General features: G+C 44.0%; 1 protein-coding gene across 1 annotated transcript in view; it reads right to left on the bottom strand.

The window, feature by feature from the left end:
* LOC106582957 (multiple epidermal growth factor-like domains protein 6) overlaps positions 1 to 25,506 on the bottom strand; it is a 103,136-nt gene that overhangs the window by 59,611 nt on the left and 18,019 nt on the right. Inside the window, exon 4 of the mRNA XM_014166599.2 lies at positions 15,636 to 15,749. Within this exon, the coding sequence (XP_014022074.2) occupies positions 15,636 to 15,749 (114 nt within the window). The remainder of the gene's footprint in view (positions 1 to 15,635; positions 15,750 to 25,506) is intronic.

The following is a 25,506-nucleotide window of genomic DNA, read 5'->3' as shown; positions in this document are numbered from 1 at the left end:
GAGAAGAAATATGCCTTGCAGACCTTGGGGGGAATGTCCTGTGCCCTTTAGCGTGTATTTTTTCTGTACACTACTTGTTTTGGCCTGACTGTTTGACCTCTGACTAGGGGAGGGTTCTGCAAGGAGCTCTGGGACAACACGGAGAGGCCACAAGGATTCCTGAAATTATTGTTATGGTTTTCAACTTGACTCCCTGTTAGTATGTGCACAATGTGCAGTGGCATGTGTCCAAGTCCACAGAGGATGGAAAAAGCCCTGAAGCTATTGCTCTACAGAGGGAAAGACAAAGCTCCATGACTGATTGTCATGTCCTATAGCTGCAGGTAAAGGGAAGCAGGTGGGATGCCTGAACATTTCGTTCAATCTACTGCAGTGATGTCATCACAACATATCAGTTATGCACTGAAGGCATAGAATGGCATGTCAGCAAAAAAAAGTTGCCCCTCTGTGAATTTCCCATAGTAATTATGACAATGATTTACATCTACAGCAACTTAAGTGTGGGGACACAATGTCTCCCAACAAACACTGGCAAGGTGAGTGACCCCGTTAAATTACATTTAAATCCGATTTACTTCACTCCTTCACACCTCAGCACACATCAGCAAAACATGGGTTCAGGGCTGTGGGCTGAGAAAAAAACAGAAGCTGAGTTAAGTGAACCCCCTCAGGGACAAGATGGATTTTACATGAAGACAGGCAAGATATACTGCAGGTGTATAGATAGGGCTAGAGGAATCAGTGAGGGAGGCATTGCTTAATGAGAACAGAGGAGGAAAAACAGAAGATAAGGAAGAACAGAGACAGATAAGAAGAATGTAAGGGAAACTGAAGGAGATAAGCTGTGGTTAACGTGAGGTACGCTGAGGTAGACAGAGCGAGGAGAGGGAGATTGAACATGTAGATTATTCTCTAAGTGTATGTTGTAAACGCTTGTCGACTCAGATTCCCATGCACTTGATGTTTTCACCCTCAGCATGACCAGGAGTGACCTTTCATCAGGGCAGCTGTAAAGAGTCTAATGAGCAAGGCTGTGAGCCCATACCCAGCCGAGACTTTTCCACAATTAGGAGAGATTAGGGGGCAGTGAAGGAGGGCAGGGGGAACAGGGGGGTAGTACCCCTCTCATTAGAGATGGCAGTCCTGATTGGACAAAACCTAAGTGATGCTCCTATTGCTAACTTACCCTTGTTCTGCTCTTACCATGGCAAACCACCTTTGTAGTCTCATCAGAACATAACCGGCAGTCCCTCTAACCACAGATATCATTGGGGTTGAGATGTTCCTGCTGTGTAACTGCTGTGTCAGGACCCAATCTCCCCACGCACTTAGTCCTTGCACAAGTGGATAGACACACCAATCGGGAGGGACGTAGTGCTGCAGCTGTAGATCCCGAGGCATCGGTCTTACACGAACCCTGATTATCTCTGGGTGGCTACCAGATATAAAACAGAGACACCATGAGTTATGAATGCATGTTAAGACACTGGAGAAGACTACCCAGCCAATGCTTCTATTCTCACAGAGAGACAGACATGTAGACAAGACCATATACTAAGGCCATGCACATGAGGCCTATTATGATTTTTATAGCAGGAGCGAAAAGAAATGTGTAGTCTGTGACATCCATTCCATACGGGCCATATGCCATGGTGTGAGATTCAGTTATTTCTGATTTGAACAGTGGATTAGATTAATGGTCAAGGTTAATGCTTAATCAAATTGTCGTAATAAAGTGTGGGATAGTCAAAACCCCGGCGCTATATCAATCTTTGTTTGTAGCATGAAATGTCTCATTCTCATGTGGTTCTCATGAGCCCAGCCGAGTGGCTAGGGACTGAGAGGCCTCACACCTGCAGCCCCTTCTGGCTCTCACATTGGAGAGAAGAGAGACACTACCACCACATTTCCTGACTGGAGCAGCACTGTTGCTTCACATATTAATACTGGAGCCTACTGTGCTAATATTAAAGCAATACAGAGGCAATCTAGTCATTAACAAACAGAATGACAAGCATTGACAAGTTTGACAGCCATCCACATTGGGAAACAAATCATTAAATAGGGGCACAAATCTTTCATGAAGTAGGAAGGCTTTAAGTGCTGAATTCTTGGAAAGATCTTCTTCTGTAATGTTTTTCTTCTCTCCAAGTTAAAGATTTTCTATAGGATTTAGTATTGAAGCATTTATTTTTTACAGTGCCAAAGGTACTGAGGCCAGAACACCTTGTTTTACATTCCGCAGTGCAGCGAGACACAGAGAGGGCAGACATATTTAGCAGCGGGAGGAAAAAGCATCATATCAGTCAACTGTCAGTCAAAGTCCTACCTGCCAGGGCTAGAGCGTGGAATGGTTTATTCTAGCAGTCAGTTAGTCCAGACCTTGACTGGACAGCAACATGTGTGTCACTGCTGCTTACTTACATCACCTCTAAATGGCCTGATGAATGTGGCGATGAGAGTTACCCTGTGTCCACAAACAGCATGTAACATTCCTGCCTTTATTACCTGTGAGGTCAGCCATGGTAAACTGCAGCTCACCCTCAGACCTATAGGCTGGGTCCACATGCCGGGTTCACCTCTGACCTCCCTGCTCCCCTGCCATCTTCAGAGACAGCAGGGGGCCACACAAGTCAGCGCTGCTGCATAAATCCGGTCAGCTTTTACACACAGCACACACTCACTCAACAATACTTTGGATATGACTGCTGTCTGTTCTCATCAGTCTTAACCGAGTACAAGACTGAATGGACTGAACAGCCCCCATGGTCTTTCTTCGTGGTCTTTCTTTCAAATAACAGGAGCAAGCCACAGTGCCTTCAGAAAGTATTCACACCCCTTGACTTTTTCCACATTTTGTGGGATTAAAATGTATTTAATTGTCATTTTTTGTCAACTATCTACATAAAATACTGTAAGTATATAAAAGCTTTGCAAACCTGGATTGTACCATTATTCTTATTACAATTCTTCAAGCTCTGTCAAGTTGGTTGTTTATATTTCAATGTCGTCTTTGTAAGTAACTCCAGTATATAATTGGCCTTGCGTTTTAGGTTATTGCCCTGCTGAAAGTTGGTTTTGTGTCTGTTGGAAAGCAGACTGAACCAGGACTAGCTCTATTCCTTTTGTTATTATCCCCCCAAAAAACTTGCTAGTCCGTGCCGATGACAAGCATACCCATAACATGATGAAGCCACCACCATGCTTAAAAATATGAAGCATGTTACTCAGTGATGTGTTGTGTTGGATTTGACCCAAAGATAATGCTGTGTACTCTTTTCCATACTCTTTTCCTCTTTTCCATATTTCTAGCAGTTTTACTTTAGTGCTTCATTGCAAACAGGATGCACGTTTTGGAATATTTTTATTCTGTACAGTCTTCCTTCTTTTCACTCTGTCAATTAAGTTAGTATTGTGGAGTAATTACAATGTTGTTGATCCATCCTTAGTTTTCTCCTATCACAGCCATTTAACTATGCAACTGGTTTAAAATCACAATTGGCCTCATGGTAAAAACCCTGAGTGGTTTCCTTCCTCTCCGTCAACAGAGTTAGGAAGGACGCCTGTATCTTTGTAGTGCCTGCGTGTATTGCTACACCATCCAAAGTGTAATTAATAACTTCACCATGCTCAAAGGGTTATTCATTGTCTTCTTTTTTGTTTTTCGTCTACCAATAGATGTCCTTCTTTGCGAGGCATTGGAAAACCTCCCTGGTCTTTGTGGTTGATTCTGTACTTGAAATTGTCTGCTCGACTTAGGGACCTTACAGATAATTTTATGTGTGGGGTACAGAGATGAGGTAGTCACTCAAGAATCATGTTAAACACCATTATTGCACACAGAGTGAGGCCTTATTAAATGTATCTGACTTAAGCAAATGTTTACTGCTGAACTTATTTAGGCTAGCCATAACAAAGTGGTTGAATACTTATTGACTGAAGATATTTTCTTTTTTAAATTCATTTGTTAACATTTCTAAAAACATAATTCCACTTTGACATAATGGGGTATTGTGTATAGATCAGTGACACAAAATCCAAATGTAACCCATTTTAAATTCAGGCTGTAACAAAACAACGTGGAAAAGGTCAAGGGGTGTGAATACTTTCTGAAGGCACTGTACATACTGTATGCGTACTACCAGTATCCTCTAGGCAAGGTCTTATCATTCCTCTGAGAGGTAGGACAGAGGTCACTCAGTTTTTACAACAAGTCAGGACTGGTACAGATGCCAAAACTATAAACCATATTTCTGATGAACACATTTATGGGGCATGAACCAGAGCCTGTGCTCTTGCATCAGTCAAGGGGGCCTTTCCTGTGACACACACGTGTGATCTGGATGTGGTACATAGTCATCCTGACTAAGGGTTAAACACTGCTAACATCTGGACAGTTCATGTTAACATTAACATTATGGTCAGAAGTTATTTCCCAGAGAGAGCAGGCTCCTATAATAATGCTCATTAAACACTGTAAACCCACTGCAGTGAGACTCCTGACACACTTTCCCAGAACCACCTCAAAGACCCAAATCTATTTATACGGTATGTTAAACAAAACATAACTTTGACTGCTTGCTTTCAATCTGTGCAGATTGTATCAAATAAAAACAAATACATTTAAAACATGCTTGCTTAGAAATTCGATGTATTGAATAATGGGATTAAGAGGGAACTGTATCCTAAGGAAAAAAATAAATAAAATGTATCTACCACATACAGAGGTGTCTGACGTTATTGGCATCCTTGATAAATATGAGCAAATCTGACTGTATAAAATCAATTATTCAAATACTGAGCTATATTGTATGCCAAAAAATGGGAAATTATATTATTTTATACTAATACAATTGTTCAGACAAAGAGATTTTATTTAAAAAGTAATACTTTTTTTCTAGAAAAGGACAGCTACATGGACAGTTGAGAGGCAGGTTTTGACAAGTTATTGAACAGCTACTTTGAAAAGAGACCTCTATTCATCAGCTAATGGTGGGCAAACAAAGATGGTGCAGACACTAACATCTGAAACAACTCCGCTTGACTACGGTTCTTCTATTCAGGCAACCACTCCTGCAACACACTGCAAGAATACTATCAATCCAAGGTAAGGCTTCTTCTTCTTGAAGAGAGCTTCTCCGAACAGACAAAACATTTAATTGAAAAGGCCACTATCCCAGCTGCAGAGCGACAGATATCTGAATGATTCCCGAATCCCAAAAGAAATCCAAACAAATGATCTGACGTGTCACCTCTTTAAAATGACAGATAATCGTAAACCTCATCAGTTGTGCTGTGTTCAGCACTCTTCAATAGTCAAAGGCCAAGTGCTCTTCATTAATAACCAAGCTGTTTAGATCAACAAAAGATCAACAAAGAGAACTAGGGTTCTATTCTCTGAATAAAAGCTGGTGTTAACCAAGAGCCCATTTCTCTCTCCGGGTATGATCTTGATATTTTCTCCCTTCTATCACATTTTTCATCTATTTGAGATCGTCACATCAAAGACACCAGAGCGAACTTCCCCTAAAGGTCGCGATGACAGTATAATGTGGATGGGAAAAGGAACATTCCTGTTTTACAAGGAGATGCACAGAGATCATAAAAATGAATACTGTAGCACTATTGATCTCTGTTGAATACTAAGCAGATGCACTTGATGCAATCGTCTGTATGGCTGGCACCTGTGAAGCTATTTTCTCTGTGTGAGGTCCACATCTGAGAGACGTTGGTCAGAGTGTGTGTGTGTATGTGTGTCAATTCAAATCCAAGTTTATTTGTCACGTACACAGATCAGCAGATGTTAAAGCAGCTGCAGTGAAAATGCTTATGTTTCTAGCTCCAGCAGTGCAGTAAATATTTAACAGTACAATACTAATACACAAATAATCCCAAGTAAAAAAGAAGACATAAGAGATTAACAAATATCAGAACGAGCAATATCAGAGTCCGGAATATAAATATGTGGTGTGTATCGACAGAATGGACAATATATACTGTAAGTGATACTGTAATGTGAGCAATCAATTAGCTTCATTTTTCAGAGATCAAATTTAATTTCAACAGAATAATGTTGCAGGAATCCTAATCGAATCCTTTTCTAACTACAGAAACTATTTACAGAACAATAAACATCATGTAAACATTATTAAAGTGACCGGGGTCCAATGATTATATGCACATAGGGCAGCAATTTCTAAGGTGCAGGGTAGCGTACCGGGTGGTAGCCAGCTAGTGACAGTGTCTAAGGTGCAGGGTAGCGTACCGGGTGGTAGCCGGCTAGTGACAGTGTCTAAGGTGCAGGGTAGCGTACCGGGTGGTAGCCGGCTAGTGACAGTGTCTAAGGTGCAGGGTAGCGTACCGGGTGGTAGCCGGCTAGTGACAGTGTCTAAGGTGCAGGGTAGCGTACCGGGTGGTAGCCGGCTAGTGACAGTGACTAAGGTGCAGGGTAGCGTACCGGGTGGTAGCCGGCTAGTGACAGTGTCTAAGGTGCAGGGTAGCGTACCGGGTGGTAGCCGGCTAGTGACAGTGTCTAAGGTGCAGGGTAGCGTACCGGGTGGTAGCCGGCTAGTGACAGTGTCTAAGGTGCAGGGTAGCGTACCGGGTGGTAGCTGGCTAGTGACAGTGACTAAGGTGCAGGGTAGCGTACCGGGTGGTAGCCGGCTAGTGACAGTGACTAAGGTGCAGGGTAGCGTACCGGGTGGTAGCCGGCTAGTGACAGTGTCTAAGGTGCAGGGTAGCGTACCGGGTGGTAGCCGGCTAGTGACAGTGTCTAAGGTGCAGGGTAGCGTACCGGGTGGTAGCCGGCTAGTGACAGTGACTAAGGTGCAGGGTAGCGTACCGGGTGGTAGCCGGCTAGTGACAGTGTCTAAGGTGCAGGGTAGCGTGCCGGGTGGTAGCCGGCTAGTGACAGTGTCTAAGGTGCAGGGTAGCGTACCGGGTGGTAGCCGGCTAGTGACAGTGTCTAAGGTGCAGGGTAGCGTACCGGGTGGTAGCCGGCTAGTGACAGTGACTAAGGTGCAGGGCAGTTTACTGGGCAGAGGCCGGCTAGTGATGACTGTTTAACAGTCTGATGGCCTGGAGATATAAGCTGTTTTTCATTCTCTCTGTCCCAGCTTTGATGCACCTGTACTGTCTCCGCCTGCTAGATGGTAACAGGGTGAACAGGCTGTGGCTCGGGTGGCTGAGGTCCTTCATGATCTTCTTGGCCTTCCTGTGACACCGGTGCTGTCCTGGAAGGCAGGCACTGTGCCCCCGGTGATGCGTTGGGCTGACCACACCACTGACTGGGGAGCCCTGCGGTTGCGGGCGGTCCAGTTGCTGTACCAGGCAGTGATACAGCCTGACCGAATGCTCTCAATAGTGCATCTGCAGAAGTTCATGAGGGTCTTAGGGGCCAAGACACATTTTTTCAGCCTCCTGAGGTTGAAGAGGTGCTGTTGTGCCTTCACCATGGCATCAGTGTGGAGGAACCATTTCAGTTCCTCAACAATGTGCACCCCGAGGAACTTGAAGCTTTTGACCCTTTACACCCACTGCGACCCTGTCGATGTCGATGGAGGCATGCTCTCTCTCCCATCTCCTGTAGTCCACGATCAGCTCCTTCATTTTGTTGATGTTGAGGGAGAGGTAATTTTCCTGGCACCACTCCACCAGTGCCCTCACCTCCTCGTTGTAGGCTTTCTCATTGTTGTTGGTCATCAGGCCTACAACTGTTGTGTCATCAGCAAACTTGATGATTGAGCGGGAGACGTGCGTAGCCACGCGGTCATGGGTGAGCAAGGAGTACAGGAGGGGACTGAGCTCCCCGTGTTGAGGATCAGTGTGGCGGAGGTGTTGTTGCTTACCTTCACAACCTGGGGTTGGCCCGTTAGGAAGTCTAGGAGCCAGCTGCACAGGGAGGGGTTCAGAGTGAGCGAGTGAGTAGTGTGTGGTGTGTGTGTGGTCTCTGACTGATATCTGAGGTATGTGTAACAGTATTCCTGTCGAGAGGCTCTAGGTGATGAACCAGATAACCTGCAGTAAAACTGAACCAACCACACGGCAGAGGACAGCATGGTTTTCTGGTACCTACTATCTCTACAGCTCCCCCACCTCGACCACCACCACTACCACAATACCATGCTATAGGCCTATTCCTCAACATAGAAACCCAGTGTCCTCTCTCCTCTGAAAGTGTGACCCAGCTAGACACTGAGTCTGAGTCTCGCCACTCTGTGCTGCTGATGGAGTGTGGTGTCCTGTCTGTGTGCCACATCTCAGTGAGCTGCCACTGGAGTGTGGAGGACAGGCCTCAGCCTCACAATCTGTGCACTCAGGCTCTGAGCAGAACCATTTGTTCTGCAATTACACACATTGTAGTGTTTTGTGGAACACAGACCTGCACAGTGTTGCGTAACAGAGAACAACATGAACACTCTTTCATTCTTGATTCATGTGGTCTTGAGTTGACGTACCCTACAGTACCTACTCTCTCAAACTGAACATCCTCTAAAATTCTCATTACGGCAACTCCAATCAGTCCCGTTCATCCTGTTATAAGTGTAATGGTCTGGCCCTTAGAAGTGCCTCTCATGTCAGTCCTGTACCCTTAATTCTATGACCAGTCAATACCACGGGTGCCCTGCATGCCTGACGTGCTTTGAAGCGAAGGTACTGTACAGGGTGGCAGGTAGCCTAGTGGTTGAGCATTGGACTAGTAACTGAAAGGTTGCAAGATCAAATCCCTGAAGCTGACAAGGTAAAAATCTGTTGTTCTTCCCCTGAACAAGGCAGTTAACCTACTGTTCCTAGGCCGTCATTGAAAATAAGAATTTGTTCTTAACTGACTTGCCCTAAAAAAAAAAAACATTACAGAATGATGGTAATGATTAGCACCACCACAGACAGTATCTTGAGTGATGTCTGGAGCTGGTTGGCCCGCTTGGCATTGCAATGACCCCTAGCCAAAACATGAGCTCCTGGCCCTGAAATCATTTACACACAAAGGCAAAAAACACAATTATCGCTCAATGAAACAAGGATTTCACAGTTAGGGGCCATGACATGATCTATAGACATAACAAACATTTAACTGGAGCTCTAGATAGAATGTTGGCTCCTATTGGTTGTTTCTTTGAGACAATTCTCCTGTTCACCACTCTGTGTCTACCATCTTTGAATCCTCTCCACGTCATCATCACCGTATACACTTTTCCTATTAAAAACACTGACATGAACTGAGTGTACAAAACATTAGGAACTCTTTCCATAACACAGACTGACCAGGTGAATCCAGGCAAGAGAAATTAACCCTTATTGATGTCACCTGTTAAATCCACTTCAATCAGTGTAGATGAAGGGGAGGAGATGTTAAAGAAGGAATTTGTGGATTGTGTTTGGCTTGTGTTGTGTGCCATTCAGAGGGTGAATGGGCAAGACAAAATATTTACATACCTTTGAATGGGGTATGGTAGTAGGTGCCAGGCGCACCGGTTTGAGTGTGTCAAGAACTGCAATGTGTTTTTTTTTACACTCAACAGTTTCCTATGTGTATCAAGAATGGTCCACCACCCAAAGGACATCAAGCCAACTTGACACAACTGTGTGAAGGATTGGAGTCAACACGGGCCAGCATCTCTGTGGAAAGCTTTTGACACCTTTTATTGTGTATACCCCGACGAATTGAGGATGTTCTGAATATATATTGTATGTAATGTTTTGTACACTCAGTGTCTTTTGAGTTTTCTAGATGACTCGAATGCTACCATTAACACCAGTGAATGGCAGCTTAAGTAGCACTTAAAAGGCAGTTAAAGTCCGATAGTGTTTTTGTAGGACAGAGAGCATTATTGTGTGTTCAGAGGCCAGATGTTGGCTCTGATGAAGATGTCTGCCAGGAGTCTGAAAGCCCTGGAAGCTCTGTATGTATCCCAGAGGGCACCACTTGCCTGGCGTTGACAGACTTGGCAGAGTATATTCAGCACCAGTCAAAAGTTTGGACACACCTACTCATTCAAGGGTTTTTCTTTATTTTTTATATTTTCTACATTTTAGAATAATAGTGAATACATCACAACTATTAAATAACACATATGGAATCATGTAGTAACCAAATAATTGTTAAACTGATTTTAGATTCTTCAAAGTAGTCACCCTTTGCCTTGATAACAGCTTTGCACACTCTGGCATTCTCTCAACCAGCTTCATGAGGAATGTTTTTCCAACACTTTTGAAGGTGATCCCACATTTATGCCGAGCACTTGTTGGCTGCTTTTCCTTCACTCTGTGGTCCAACTCATCCCAAACCATCTCAATTGGTTTGAGTTCGGGTGATTTTGGAGGCCAGGTCATCTTATGCAGCACTCCATCACTCTCCTTGGTCAAATAGCCCTTACACAGCCTGGAGGTGTGTTTAAGGTCATTGTCCTGTTGAAAAACAAATGATAGTCCCACTAAACACAAACCAGATGGGATGGCGTATCGCTGTAGAATGCTATGGTAACCATGCTGGTTAAGTGTGCCTTGAATTCTAAATAAATTACAGACAATGTCACTAGCAAAGCACCCCCACACCATCACACCTCCTCCTCCATGCTTCATGGTAGGAACCACACAGGCGGAGATCATCAATTCACCTACTCTGTGTGTCACAAAGACACAGCAGTTGAACCCAAAAATCAATAATTTGGGCTCATCATACCAAAGGACAATTTCCACTGGTCTAATGTCCATTGCTCGTGTTTCTTGGACCAAGCAAGTCTCTTCTTCTTATTGGTGTCCTTTAGTAGTGGTTTCTTTGCAGCAATTAGTCCATGAAGTCCTGATTTACACAGTCTCCTCTGAACGGTTGATGTTTAGATGTGTCTGTTACTTGAACTCTGTGAAGCATTTATTTGGGATGCAATTTCTGAGGCTAGAAACTCTAATGAACTTATCCTCCACAGCAGAGGTTACTCTGGGTCTTCCTTTCCTGTGGCGGTCCTCATGAAAGCCAGTTTCATCATAGCGCTTGATGGTTTTTGCGACTGCACTTGAAGACGCTTTCAAAGTTATTTGATCTTCATGTCTTAAAGTAATGACGGACTGCCATAATATGGACTTGGTCTTTTACCAAATAGGGCTATATTCTGTATACCACCCCTACCTTGTCACAACACAACTGATTGGCTCAAACACATTAAGATGGAAAGAAATTCCACAAATTAACTTTTAACAAGGCACAACTGTTAATTGAAATGCATTCCAGGTGACAACCTCATGAAGCTGGTTGAGAGAATGTCAAGAGTGCAAAGCTGTCATCAAGGCAAAGGATGGCTTTTCTGAAGAATCTAAAATCTAAAATATATTTTGGTTTGTTTAACACTTTTTTGGTTACTCCATGATTCCATATGTGTTATTTCATAGTTTTGATGTCTTCACTATTATTCTACAACGTAGAAAATAGTAAAAATAAAGAAAAACCCTGGAATTAGCAGGTACTTTCACTGGGGATGGGGGCATGTCCCACCCACATTCTGAAATTGCATTTTTGTCCCACCCGGCTTTATCATTGGAATGTTATACAAAATGAGGCAATGGTTGCTTTAGGACCATGCGGATGCCTCCGAGTGATCGGGTAAGATGTTTGGAGTGTTTATCCGACTGAATGTCCCCCCCTTCTAAAATCAAAGTTGCGCCCCTGGTGGATACTATCCTGTGTCCTGTTTGCAGGCTGTTATTATGATTCAAGTTTCTGTTGTGGTGATCATGCTTTCTCAGAGCTGTCAGACTGGTGTGCTTTGTGTCATCACATGTTCACACATAAGCTGAGAAACATTGTTGCGGAATACAAGTGTTGTGTTGCCTGATGCATACCAACACTCTGTACAACACTGTACTGAGATTCACTCATCATTTAATTACTGTGGTTTCTTCCTCTCAGCTTTTTGTCTGTGAATTCCTTCCTTTGGCATGCGATGGCGTGCGGTGGGATGTGATTCTCTGTTGCCTGTTGCATTGATGTGGTTCCTCTGTGTTTGTCAGTGTTGTGTGTTTCTGTATTGAGGGGACTAATTAGTGGTGTTCCACTCTCAATACCAGTCTGCTGTGACAGATATGTGTGTTTTGCAGTTCCAGTTCCATTGTACTACAGTATATATATTTAGCATTGATTAATGTACATGTTTAGTGTAAACATTACTATGATGCCCTGTGGCAGTGGGTGATGACAGTCATTCATAGTAATTTTTACCCTAAACATGTGCATCAAGCACATATCTTAATTTATACATCCATTGGTGCCACATAATGCTAACATAAACGTTACCTATCGGAACCATTTCTGATCGTTTACATCAGGGGTTGGAAACGGTTCAGGGAACAGAACTGACGAAAACTGAAAAATAACAATATTTTGAGGAACGGAAACAGAACCGGGAACGAAAGTGATCTCTAGTGTTCCAGAATAGTACTGTTATTCTGAAATCTTGAGAACCGTTTGTTATTTTTTTTTCAAAAATATTCCTAATGAAGTTATGATGATAGTAATACACTTTTTATTTTTTAATTTTTAATTTCACCTTTATTTAACCAGGGAGGCTAGGTCTTGGCTGATTTCTCTTGATTTTCCCATGATGTCAAGCAAAGAGGCACTGAGTTTGAAGGTAGGCCTTGAAATACATCCACAGGTACACCTCCAATTGACTCAAATGATGTCAATTAGCCTATCAGAAGCCTCTAAAGCCATGGCATAATTTTATGGAATTTTCCAAGCTGTTTAAAGGCACAGTCAACTTAGTGTATGTAAACGTCTGACCCACTGGAATTGTGTTACAGTGAGTTATAAGTGAAATAATATGTCTGTAAACAATTGTTGGAAAAATGACTTGTGTCATGCATAAAGTAGATGTCCTAACCAACTTGCCAAAAACTATAGTTTGCAAACAGGAAATTTGTGGAGTGGTTGAAAAACGAGTTTTAATGACTCAAACCTAAGTGTATGTAAACTTCCGACTTCAACTGTATATAGCGTTTTGCAACAAAACATGTTTATTTGTCTCTCTGAAATGAAACCATCAAGTGATAGATTTATAAAAATACATGCATGTCATTCAACAACCCCATGCCATGATTAGATAGTGAAAAAAATACACCAATTGAAAAATAAAAGCTAATTTACCAACATTTCTGAAAATGGATATATAACATTTTGGAAAGAAACTCTTCATGTAGAACTCCTGCCACTGTAAGTGTTGCTTTAGGTCAGCCAGAACCAATTGTGGTGCACGCACCTAGGCCAGTGGTCCATTCAGTGCCAATCACATGGCAATATAACTGCCACTCCATTCATGGGCTAATAGCCTTATAGAAGGACGGGGGTCTTCTGCATAACTGTCCGCCAGCTACAGTAGGCCCCTGGGTGCCCATTGACGATAGCTAACACTCACCACCCTGAACAATGGCGGCAAGTCTTTATGTGTGTGTGAGGAAGGGGAGGAAGGGGAGCTGGAGGGGGGATAGCTAGCTAGCTGCTGGTGTCTCCTCTGACGTTAAACAGAGAGGCTGACAGACAGAGAGAGAGCACCAGGGGACCCCCAGTGAGTCTCTGTGAATGGCCTGAGTTGATTATTTTCTGATGTTTAACCCTCTCTCTGTCCTTCAAATGACGGATCAGCATGGGCAAAACAAGCGACACGCTGCTTCACACCAGGCTAACCATTTACTGATACATCCAACACACAAAGTACACACTCTCCAGTCTTATCTACCATTCCATTCCATTCCATTCCAGTGTTTAATTGCTATATTGAAATTACTTCGCCACCATGGCCTATTTATTGCCTTATCCTACCTCATTTGCACACACTGTATATAGACTTTTTGTACTGTATTATTGACTGTATGGTTGTTTATTCCATGTGTAACTCTGTGTTGTTGTATGTGTCGAACTGCTTTGCTTTATCTTGGCCAGGTCGCAGTTGTAAATGACAACTTGTTCTCAACTAGCCTACCTGGTTAAATAAAGGTGAAATAAAAAATATTTTTTTTAAATGAGGGCCCCTCACAGTCTGCAACCTTGTTCTCAGAGCTGAAGAGTAAAAAAATGTCTGGCCATCACAGAGACAGGAGAGACACTAAGCAGTGAGTGTATTCCAGTGAAATCACAGAACACGGCTGAGCTCAGAATAGCTTGATCAAACAAAGAGACAGAGCAGGTTGAAAGATGGGATTTGGATTGTCTGCCTTTTCCAGGATCATTTTCACAAAGGAGTCAGGTCTTCAGCAGCAGGCTTTCCTTTCTCTGTCAGGTGGCTGTGGAGTGAGAGCCCTGGGATAAAGGGAGCAGGGCTGGAGGAGGGCTCGGTCCTCGCCTCCACACTTCATCCCATAATACATCATGTCTGTCAGCGAGGTATGCGTTCTCACCACAGCCCTCTGGGATGCAGAGTCCAGGTCTGGCTAACTGATGAGCAGCTACAGGGAGGATCACAGGAGGCCTGTATCTCCTCTCACACTGAACAACCACATCAAAGCACATAGATGTCTATGCTGTACTGGGACTTTTCACAGTTCTTTAGATACAATCTAGCTGTGACCACTATGTAAGATGTTAACCCTGGGCCCTTGACCTTTGAGAGGTCATCTTACTCCTCCTACCAGGCAGCATATCTCAATGGGGTTTGAATACAGCGTGTACGTGTGTGCGTGCCCTGTATATTCCACAGACCACCTCAGTCCCTCTCAGCCCTGTGATAGCACCCACCAAATGGTCTTCAGCTGTGCTCACACCTCATTGAGAATGTGTGTTCCCAGAGTCTCCAGCTTAAGCAGACAGACAGATGGAAGCTATCAGATCAGCCATCGTAGACAGCTTGCAGTAAGTATATCAGTACTGGACCTGCCCCTACAGAGGAAAGCCCTGTGTGATTGTCATCTGTTGTTGGCGTGTGAGAGAGCTGTGAGATCCCAGAGAGACTGGGCTGGGTCTTGTTAGGGCACTTCATAAAGGGGACTCCTATTGTTCTGCACTTCCTGTACCTTTGAACTTGGGGGAGTGCCGATGTCGGCTACCAATCTAGGGTGTCTGAGAAGTCCTGGACTGTATGAGAGACAGGCGACTCTGGTGAAAGCCAAGCTCTTGAAGGAATTTCCTGTCGTGCGTAGTGATCAGAAAAACAACAACATCCTCCACACTAACGCACTGCTTCGACGGCTTGACTTCCACAACTGCTGCTGATAACATAATGGCAACATGGCAACTGTTGATGTAAGGAGATTCCCATTTATTCGTAGGGAAATGTGATCACTCAAGTTGAGTTCAGTGAGAATGCAAAGATATTGGGTTGATATAATAACACTTATCTGAGGTAAAATAAACAGAAATGTGTTTTTAATCAATTGACAAACTGCTCTCTGTTTCAATCAATTTTCAGTTACCCTGCTCATAAGATGCCTGCTCTACTTACTACTGCCTATTCATTCACTGTGTGTGAAGCACTGTTATTATAGCACAGTGTGATACTGTAAATGCTGTCTGCTAGTGATAAGGTAGAAGTAGTTCAACAGGGCTTGTATAATGGAAGTAGATGGAGGGGGGCCAGAGATACATACAGACACAGACAGGAACAGCAGGACATACTGTATGAACTACATTAAACAGATAGTGTTGTACTCACCATACTGGCAACTGGGCCCATTGAAGCCAGCAGGACAATCACAGAGCTGGGAGCTGGAGCGGGATCCCTGTCGACACTGGCCCCCGTTGAAGCACACGCCGTAGCTGCACACCGCTGGAGAACAGCACCGGGATGGGATGGACAGGGTGAGAGATGGAGAGAAAGAAAGAGAAGAGATGAGAGGAGCAGAAACACCTGGGTTCTGTCACAGGATGTCAACATTTGCGGTCCAGGACAGTTTGACCTCATTCTATCAGAGCCTCGTCAGCGCCCTGTTAACACCTGATTGCAAAGGGAATTTGATGCTCCTGATGTTACACAAACCACACCAAAAGGGCTCCCTCCACCAGTTGCTCCCTTTAAGAAGGAGGGTGGATGTCAGGCACATTACCAGGTGAAAAACCCTTAATCTGAATGTTATTGGGGGGATGAATCAGATGAGATGATTTATCCCTCAGTGAGAGAAACAGGCTAAATCTCTGCTAAAGGACATACAGTAGTCAACCCCCCACCCCCATCTCTCTCTCACTGGCATGTGTAAGGAACTTATGCAAGAGCGTTCTCATGTAATACCATATAACCATCTATCAAAACTGGTATAGTTCTAAGGCACTAGCTGTGGCACTAGGTGCTAGCTGTGTCACCAGAGACTCTGGGTTTGAGCCCAGGCTCTGTCGCAGCCGGCCGCGACCGGGAGGCCCATGGGGCGGCGCACAATTGGCCTAGCGTTGTCCGGGTTAGGGAGGGTTTGGCCGGCAGGGATATCCTTGTCTCATCGTGCACTAGCGACTCCTGTGGCGGGCCGGGCGCAGTGCACGCTGACCAGGTTGCTAGGTGTACGGTGTTTCCTCCGACACATTGGTGCGGCTGGCTTCCGGGTTGGATGCGCGCTGTGTTAAGAAGCAGTGCGGCTTGGTTGGGTTGTGTTTCGGAGAACGCACGGCTCTCGACCTTCGCCTCTCCCGAGTCCGTAAGGGAGTTGCAGCGATGAGACAAGACAGTAACTACTAACAATTGGATACCACATAATTGGGGAGAAAAAGGGGGTAACATTTTTTTTATAATACTAAAATAAATGTAAAAAATGGTATAGTAAGGTCACATAGCGATCTGCCCTGAAACTGAACATATGGCCCATGTCTCCACACAGACAAAGATCATGCATCCAGTACTATTAGTGTAAGATGAGGCAGAGAGCCACAGGGTGAATCAATATAGGACAGTGAATGGTTAAATCCCCAGAGTCAAATTCCTTCTCTCATTAAGACGTGTGAAATTTGTGGAATCTTGGGGGGAATAAGCAAACACCTCAAACCACTGGGTAGCCTAGCCACGTGAATCCAGCACAGAGGTGTCGGCATCGCATTCCATACAGTCACATAACTCACATTCTATCTCTCCTTCACCTCCAAGCTAGTGTGTGTGTGTGTGTGTGTGTGTGTGTGTGTGTGTGTGTGTGTGTGTGTGTGTGTGTGTGTGTGTGTGTGTGTGTGTGTGTGTGTGTGTGTGTGTGTGTGTGTGTGTGTGTGTGTGTGTGCGTGCATGCGTTAAGCAGGGTGTAGTCTTAGAAGGATTCGCTCTTGTGTTTGCTCACACCCATATTGGCACTGGCAGGAACTAGGCCCAGACAGAGATGTACAAATCACCCAATCATGGCAGGAATGCCCACTCTCCTCCCATCCCTCCTCAGGTGTAGAGATGTAATGTCTGCCAAAATACATTTCATTGCTCATCGAATCCAATTGGCAGCTGGAAGACCAATTCACAATCCCTCTTCTTTTTGAAGCCATTTATGAGCCCGTTATTAGTAGTAAGGACATACCAACCAAAGATCAGAGGTGGTGCACAGTTCAACATTAGCAATAAAAATGATTGACAAGATATTCAAGTTTTTTTAAGCTACAACAAAATGAGAAAAGGGTTTGGCAGTCTATAAATACCTTCCTCGAAAAACGATTAAAACCAAATTATTTTTCCTTTCAACATTCTGCCTAAGGATATGTCCAATATGTAATTGTATGTCGTGATCTCGACAGGTGGTTTCTCTAGCTATAACTGCCGTGTGTCATAGAAACAGCAGCTCCTCTCAATTCTGGACAGCTTCATAATGAACAGCCATTCATCTCACTCACATCCCACATGTGGGTGACATCAGCAGGAGAAGAGACAGAGACAGGAAAATGGAAACATAGAGCAATTCATCTAAAGAAAACAGATGGTTCTGTCACTGATCTCCATTGGAAGTACTGTAACCACTAGCAATGCAAGTTAGCAAGAGGCTGGCTCAGAAGACCTGGTGAGAACTTACTGTGAAATCAATGACTGTATATCCCTGTAATCTAATCGTAAAGTGACTTTCATGTCCCCACACACTGTTCTGCTGTATCTACAGTAGAGCGTACAGTAGGATTACTGCTGTTCTGACCAGGCTTTGAGGTGCTGAGAGCAAAATTACATGACTATAGGAAGCAACATTATTTTATATTTAACAAGTAGCCACTTCTTTAATGACCTGAGAAAACCACTGACAAGGAAACAAGGGGTCAAACAACCCTGAAGTTTTCAAAATGCCACAAGTGGCAAACAAGGGGATTGTCTTTTTCCCCCTCCATAAATGGTAGACATGGACATTTTGGCAGCTAACTAGGGAGGGCATTTTTGTCCCGCCCTTGCTGCCCACTCCCTGCCCCTTACACTGCTTAATCTCCCTTGAAATAATTCCTTAACTTGCCGTGCAGTGTGGCGAACGGCGTAAGACTCACTCTCATCTGTCTCTGTGATTGCCTTCACTCTGTTACAAAGACACCTTGTCTGAGGGGATTAGCTGCTTCCACAGAGACACAGGGCTCTATTTTCGCTAAGAAGGCGCAAGTGTAAAACTCATGTCAGTTTGCAATTTCGTCATGTAAAAACTGGCGCACTGGTATTTTCCAGCCCTAATGCCAGGTTCAGTAATTTACCTGTCTAACATCAGCTCGCTTGCACTGAGGTGGGAGGGGTGCAATCAGGGGTTGGAACCGGTTGAGGGAACAGAAAATAACCGAAAACCAGAAAATAACAAAACATTTAGAGGAAGAGAACCAGACCCGGGAAATAAAGTGATCTCTAGTGTTCCAGAACAGAACCATTATTTTCAAATCTTGAGACCCAGTTAATTATGTTCTAGTATATAATTCTGTAATTCAGTGAAGTTATGATGCTACTAATAGCCTAAACATATTACAATTCACAGCACATAATGATGGTCAGCGCATCAAGCCATGCCCCCTCCATGTCCAACCCTGTCTCTCGCTCTCTCCCCACCCATGAAATTGCAGTCACATCTCACGCCTGCACATATCTGACCAATTAAATCTGTTTCACAAGCAGCTTTCTTGTTCCATAGCAAGCTGCTCTATCTGTGCTAATTATTGTGGTAAATTAGGATAAAATAATGAGCTAAATGTAAAAACAATGTTGATTTTCCAGGTAATAAAAAATGTATGAAAAGGAACAATATGAACGGTTACTTTTTTGGAGTTCGAACGGTTCAGAACTTTATTATGCTTGTCGGAACAGTGGAACGGAACAAAAAAAAGTAGGGGTTCTGTTCGGAAAAGGAACGATTGGAAAATAATTTGGGTTCTAACCCATGGTGCCAATAGTTGAGGTGTGACACTAAAAACAAGCGCAAAAGTGACAATTTCGTGCAGTGCTAATTGGAAGTTTTAAGACCCACAAAAAGCAGGTCTTAACGGTAACACAGTTAATAACAGCATGGATTTTGAGAGCAGAAGCGCAGTCTATCCAGCCAGGACGTACAGTGCCAATGGTACAGAAATGCGCATTTTGTGCTGGTGAATCTTGTATTTTGAAACAAACAAAAAACGATTGGTTTCCCCCCATTTCGTTTAATTTGATTAAAAACCAAGCATAGCCTACCCTCCCTGCCCACGGGGAGCAATTATGGTGCATGTAACTGTATTAATCTTGTTTAAAATAAGGTGTTGTTTAGTTTTGATTTGAATTATACAGTCTTTCTAGGCCTTATCAATAGCCTACTGAATTTAATTGTGGTTATTGACTACATTTGGCATGTCCATGTCCAGACTATAATTTACAGTAGGCCTAGGCCGTATGTCAGTGTGAATGCTATAGCCTGTGTTTAACAAAGTATTTCCATATTGAAGAAATGCAATTACAACAATGTGGACTGCAAACATGTTCAACATATTTAGCAAATATGGGGCAGGCTATTTAACAAACTAGGCTATAATGGTCTAACATTAGAATCAGAGTTGATGACAACGCAATACATAAAAGACCGTAAATATATAACTTGAAGCAACCACATAATTAGCCATGGAGCACGTTCTGATTGGCCAGTGATGGGCCAAGCCTCAACACACCCACAACTTGTTTATTAATCAAAACCCAGCCCTTTCACACCACCGCCAGCTACTGCATCCATAATTCCGGTTGTGAAAATAGCACAAATGTTTGACACACCCCTGAACCTATAAGCGCTATGATTTACCATTGCGTTAGGTTTGCTCAAATAGAGCCCACAGAGGGAGGTCAGTGAGTCGCACCGCTACCGGATGGACGCTGGAGTCCAAGGAGCAGGTGTCACCAGCTCAGCCTCTGACAGGGCCTACACATCACAACATAGGCAGTGTCGATCTGTTTAACGCCCAGAGTGAGAGAAAGAGGGGGAGCAGACTTACTGTAATTGTTAGGCACAAAAGCCCCAGCCGCCAACTGTTGGGTTAGTAATCGATACGCACGGAGCGCAGCACTGTAGTTTGAGGCAGCAAGGCATGTTCTGCTTTACAGATACATGTGCCAAAGCAAAGGCTTGTCACAGAAGTCAGGCCAGGGGCAGCACTGTCAGATGTTCCTCGTCATCAGAACAACTTTAAATGTCACTCAGAAATGGTTCCAGGGCATTCCATGTGTAATTATCCTTGCTTTGCATAAAATCTCTTGTCGTTTACCATTAAAATATTTCAAGCCTGTCTCCTAAATCACTTATCTTAGTACGTATTTGATGGATTTCTCTGAATAGGGAAATCTCTTAAGGTAGGATATGCAGACTGGATGTGAAGTGGAAAAACCTGGTGGCTAAACTGAATGGATCAGAATGTCTCACTGTCTGGGAGTGTTGGTCACATCCCAGAACTGTGTCAAGATAACCAATACTAGACTCACATGGGTGGAGGAGGATATTTGAGGTACATTTGTCACTCCTGCTTTTCATACACTGTGTTTACCATGGACATGTAAAACCCAAATGAAAACATCCCAAGACAATGAGCTTGGTCCCTGTGACACTGAGACACCATGCCATGCCTTGGTTGGACAGCCGGCCTGTTTATGTACGTTTGTTTATGTCTTTGACTAGTGACATAGTTGTTCCCAGGATGCAGTGTTTCTCCACACAGACACAAAGACCACCCATGGACAGCCAATCTCCTTGTCCCGTTACTGAGCCTGCTTCAAGTGTACATCCGCAAGCCTGGTCTTTCCCGCTACAAAAGGGGGCCAGTTCTCATTCAGCAGTTAACGAGGGCTCAAACTGGTGGCGCCATTGTCCCTGCTCCTCATCCCCTGTCACAAAAGTAATTGTTGACGTCAATCAACATAACTGCCCGCTTCCACTCTTGACCGTCCCAGTCCATTCTCCAGCCAGCGGCCACTCGCTGGGGATAAACACTTAGCTTTCTGAATGGACCTTAGAATGGAGATGTGGACGGAAGTCTCAAGAAGCACCATTAGCAAGTACCGCCACCAGTACAGGCATTGTGAAAAACAAGGCTTGTCGTCAATTAACCTCTTACATCTAGACGTTCCGCTAGCGGAACACCGCTCCAATATCCAATGATTGGGCGTGGCGCGAAATACAAACTCCTCGAAAATCCGAAAACTTCCATTTTTCAAACATATGACTATTTTACAGCATTTTAAAGACAAGACTCTCGTTAATCTAACCACACTGTCCGATTTCAAAAAGGCTTTACAACGAAAGCAAAACATTACATTATGTCAGGAGAGTACCCAGCCAGAAATAATCAGACACCCATTTTTCAAGCTAGCATATAATGTCACAAAAAACAAAACCACAGCTAAATGCAGCACTAACCTTTGATGATCTTCATCAGATGACACTCCTAGGACATTATGTTATACAATACATGCATGTTTTGTTCAATCAAGTTCATATTTATATCAAAAACCAGCTTTTTACATTAGCATGTGACGTTCCGAACTAGCATTCCCACCGAACACTTCCGGTGAATTTACTAAATTACTCACGATTAACGTTCACAAAAAACATAACAATTATTTTAAGAATTATAGATACAGAACTCTTTTATGCAATCGCGGTGTCCGATTTTAAAATAGCTTTTCGGTGAAAGCACGTCTTGCAATATTCTGAGTAGATAGCTCGCCATCACGGGCTAGCTATTTTGACACCCACCAAGTTTGGTACTCAATAAACTCAGATTTACTATAAGAAAAATTGGATTACCTTTGCTGTTCTTCGTCAGAATGCACTCCCAGGACTTCTACTTCAACAACAAATGTTGGTTTGGTTCCAAATAATCCATAGTTATATCCAAATAGCAGCGTTTTGTTCATGCGTTCAAGACACTTTCCGAAGGGTAACGAAGGGTGACGCGCGGACGCGTATCGTGACAAAAAAATTCAAAATATTCCATTACCGTACTTCGAAGCATGTCAAACGCTGTTTAAAATCAATTTTTATGCGATTTTTCTCGTAAAATAGCGATAATATTCCGACCGGGAGTCGTTGTTTTCGTTCAAAGACTGATAATCTAAAATGGACTCTTCACGTGCGCGCGCGCCCGTCTCATTGTTCTCAGATCGACCACTTACCAAATGCGCTACTGTTTTTCAGCCAAGGGCTGCAAAGTCATCATTCAACGTCCTGGCGCCTTCTGAGAGCCTATGGGAGCCTTAGGAAGTGTCACGTTACAGCAGAGATCCTTTGTTTTGGATAGAGATGACAAAGAAGGCCAAGAAATGGTCAGACAGGGTATTTCCTGTACAGAATCTTCTCAGGTTTTGGCCTGCCATTTGAGTTCTGTTATACTCACAGACACCATTCAAACAGTTTTAGAAACTTTGGAGTGTTTTCTATCCAAAGCTACTAATTAGTTTCTGGGCAGGAGTAATAACCAGATTAAATCGGGTACGTTTTTTATCCGGCTGTGAAAATACTGCCCCCTATCCATAACAAGTTAATTGATTGGTATCCTTTGGCTGAGTGATGCAGTGATGTCCCATTCCCTAGGCCTGAATTTAGCTCTCCCTACCACTAGTTGCTCCATTCGAGTGCCACTCCCCCACCGAGGAACACTCGAAAACAAGGGGGGGGGGGAGAGTTAGAACACATGTCAGTGTGCACAGATCCCACTCCTTGTGGGAAAGGTTCCTATTGCTTGCACCACTACAGGATTCTCAGTCAAAACAGGCCTATGCAACCGAAATGTTGGGTTTTATCGCATGTACTGGAAAAAGACGGTGTCTTCTAAATCCATTAGGTCTGCACTTTAACTTTGTTAACTTTGATTACATGCAATGGCTATCATCTGCCATCTGATACTTCAGTCTAAGAATCCCAACTATGTCATGTCAATAGGATGCTTGTCCCACACTATCTGAAATCAGGATTAGAAGGCAGGGAATAGAAAGACTAGGAAAAGGGAGGAAGGGGAGGGACAGAGCAGGAGCCATGACAATAAAACAAAATATTTAAAATGTTTTAAAAAATATGAGTATCTCTTAGCAGAGGATGAGGGAGAACTCAACAAGTGGAGCCAGCAAGTCGGAAAATGCCCATAGCGAAAGTGAACAGCTGGACTGTATATGGGCGAAAGATGGGGAGAGAAGGACGATAGAAGTAAGCCAAAAGGAGAAGAGAGAGGGGGATAGACAGAGAGTTGGAAAGGGGGCTGTTAGCACGGCTGCTCATCACTGTGCCGGGCTGTTTTTCTACATGATGTGACTTCATTCCGCTCAATTGTCTCACAATAACCACTGGTCATTAGTCTAATTAGCTTACATTCACTTTGTATTAGAGTAGAGGAACCCGCATCACACACACACACACACACACGCACACACACGCGTGCACGCACACACCTCACAGATGCCAGACACTAAATCACTATCTTAATGCACAACATTCTCATTTCAATCTCTGGAGTTTTCAGAGGCTTTACTAAAGCTGTATGTTTTACGGTTTCTGCTAAAAAGCTGATCTGTCTCCTTGGATGTCAAATGCACTGTCCTATAGATTAAATTGCGTTGAATGAAGAACACTGGAGATAGCACAGGCCTAAGTGTGTGAGAGCGAGAGAGGGTGGATTGTGGTGTGAGCTTCCTTTTATCCTGGTTCAATGGCTCAGAGAAAAGGGTGATTAGTTTTTCCCGTCTCAAAGTACTGCCACGTCTTAAGTTACGGAGATAAAAGCCCAGCCGTGCGTCGAAGAGAGCCGACATTGTCACGCAGAAGAAAAACAAAACCCTGCGACTTAGTGAGGGAGACACTGGGCAGCACTGGGGAATGCCTGTTAAGATGTTTCTTTGTGTGGTGTTTTAAAACAAACCAAATCTCAGGGGTTGAGCAGACAGCCTAATGCTTCCCTGGATAATTTAATACTGTAACCTTCTAACCAGAGACAAAGAGGTCTTTGAGGAAAGCATGGACCCGATAATGAGACCCTGCTGAAAGGCACATCCAGGGGATCATCTCTTGCCCCCTCGGCCCATCCCAGCCTCTTCCCACCAGCGCCTGTCCCAGACATTAGCATGCTCCACGGGCGTGAGAGGAGGCTAGATACAGCATACAGGGTGGTCCCGGGGCCTGGACACAGGGGATAAAAACTGGTAGGGATAGTGATGCCCACGCTGTTTACGGGGGCTTTGCCAGGGATGCTCTCTGAAGTATGCAGGTTACGCGATGCCGATCAGAGGCTGTAAAATCCCATCAAAGGGCACTGCCAGGTCTCACTGGCTTAGGGATAAGCCTGTCCACACAGAGATGTTCAGCACAAGGCCCAGCAGCAGACTCACCCCCAGCCCCAGTCTTATGCCCCTTGCCCGCCTCATGCAGCCTCAGCAACAGAGCTAACCCAGCCTCAGCCACTGCCCTAGAGAAACTGTGCTCTCCTGTTACCGTGGCACCTAGCCCAGCAGATCCCCAGAACCCTCCCATCCATCACCAAAGGATTAGATTTAGGGAGATTCTCTTTAGACTCATTGTAATGTTTTCTTCTTGACTATTTTCTGTTCATTTGCAGTTCGACTCTCTACTCTGGGTTGATAGTCATTGTTTCTTGCCCCCAGACGAGGGTTGGTTGCAGTGGCAATTTAAGCATGCAAATCTTAGTGGGGCAAACACACCCACAAAAAAATTATGCATGCCAGCAAAGCCACTACACAACACTAAACAATACTTTAATTGGACTATAACAGTGACAAACTGTGCCCACACACTGTTAAGGCCTACATAAAGCTGTCACAACAGCAGAGTCACAACAGCAGTCCCAAAACCTTACCACTGCTACACATGGCTATTAGAGCCTTATCTGGCAGTGCATAAGAGGCAATAATGAGCGAGCTAGGATGGACAAAGTCAATATAACTATTTATTCAGCACTTTTGAAATGTACAGCGACAGAATTCAGAACATAGGCTGTTCTTACAGTATTCTCCCTGTACACCAAGTCAGAACCGTAGGGTAAATAAAAGGCGCATATAAGCAGGCAACGAAAGCTCTTACAATATTCGATGATGACACTTCTCTAAAACAGGCTATAGACTACATGTAAACCACCAAGTCAGAACAGTAGGCTAAATTATG

This window comes from Salmo salar, chromosome ssa22 (genome assembly GCF_905237065.1).
Source record: "Salmo salar chromosome ssa22, Ssal_v3.1, whole genome shotgun sequence".
NCBI lineage: Eukaryota > Metazoa > Chordata > Actinopteri > Salmoniformes > Salmonidae > Salmo > Salmo salar.
This window is presented reverse-complemented; position numbering and strand designations above follow the sequence as displayed.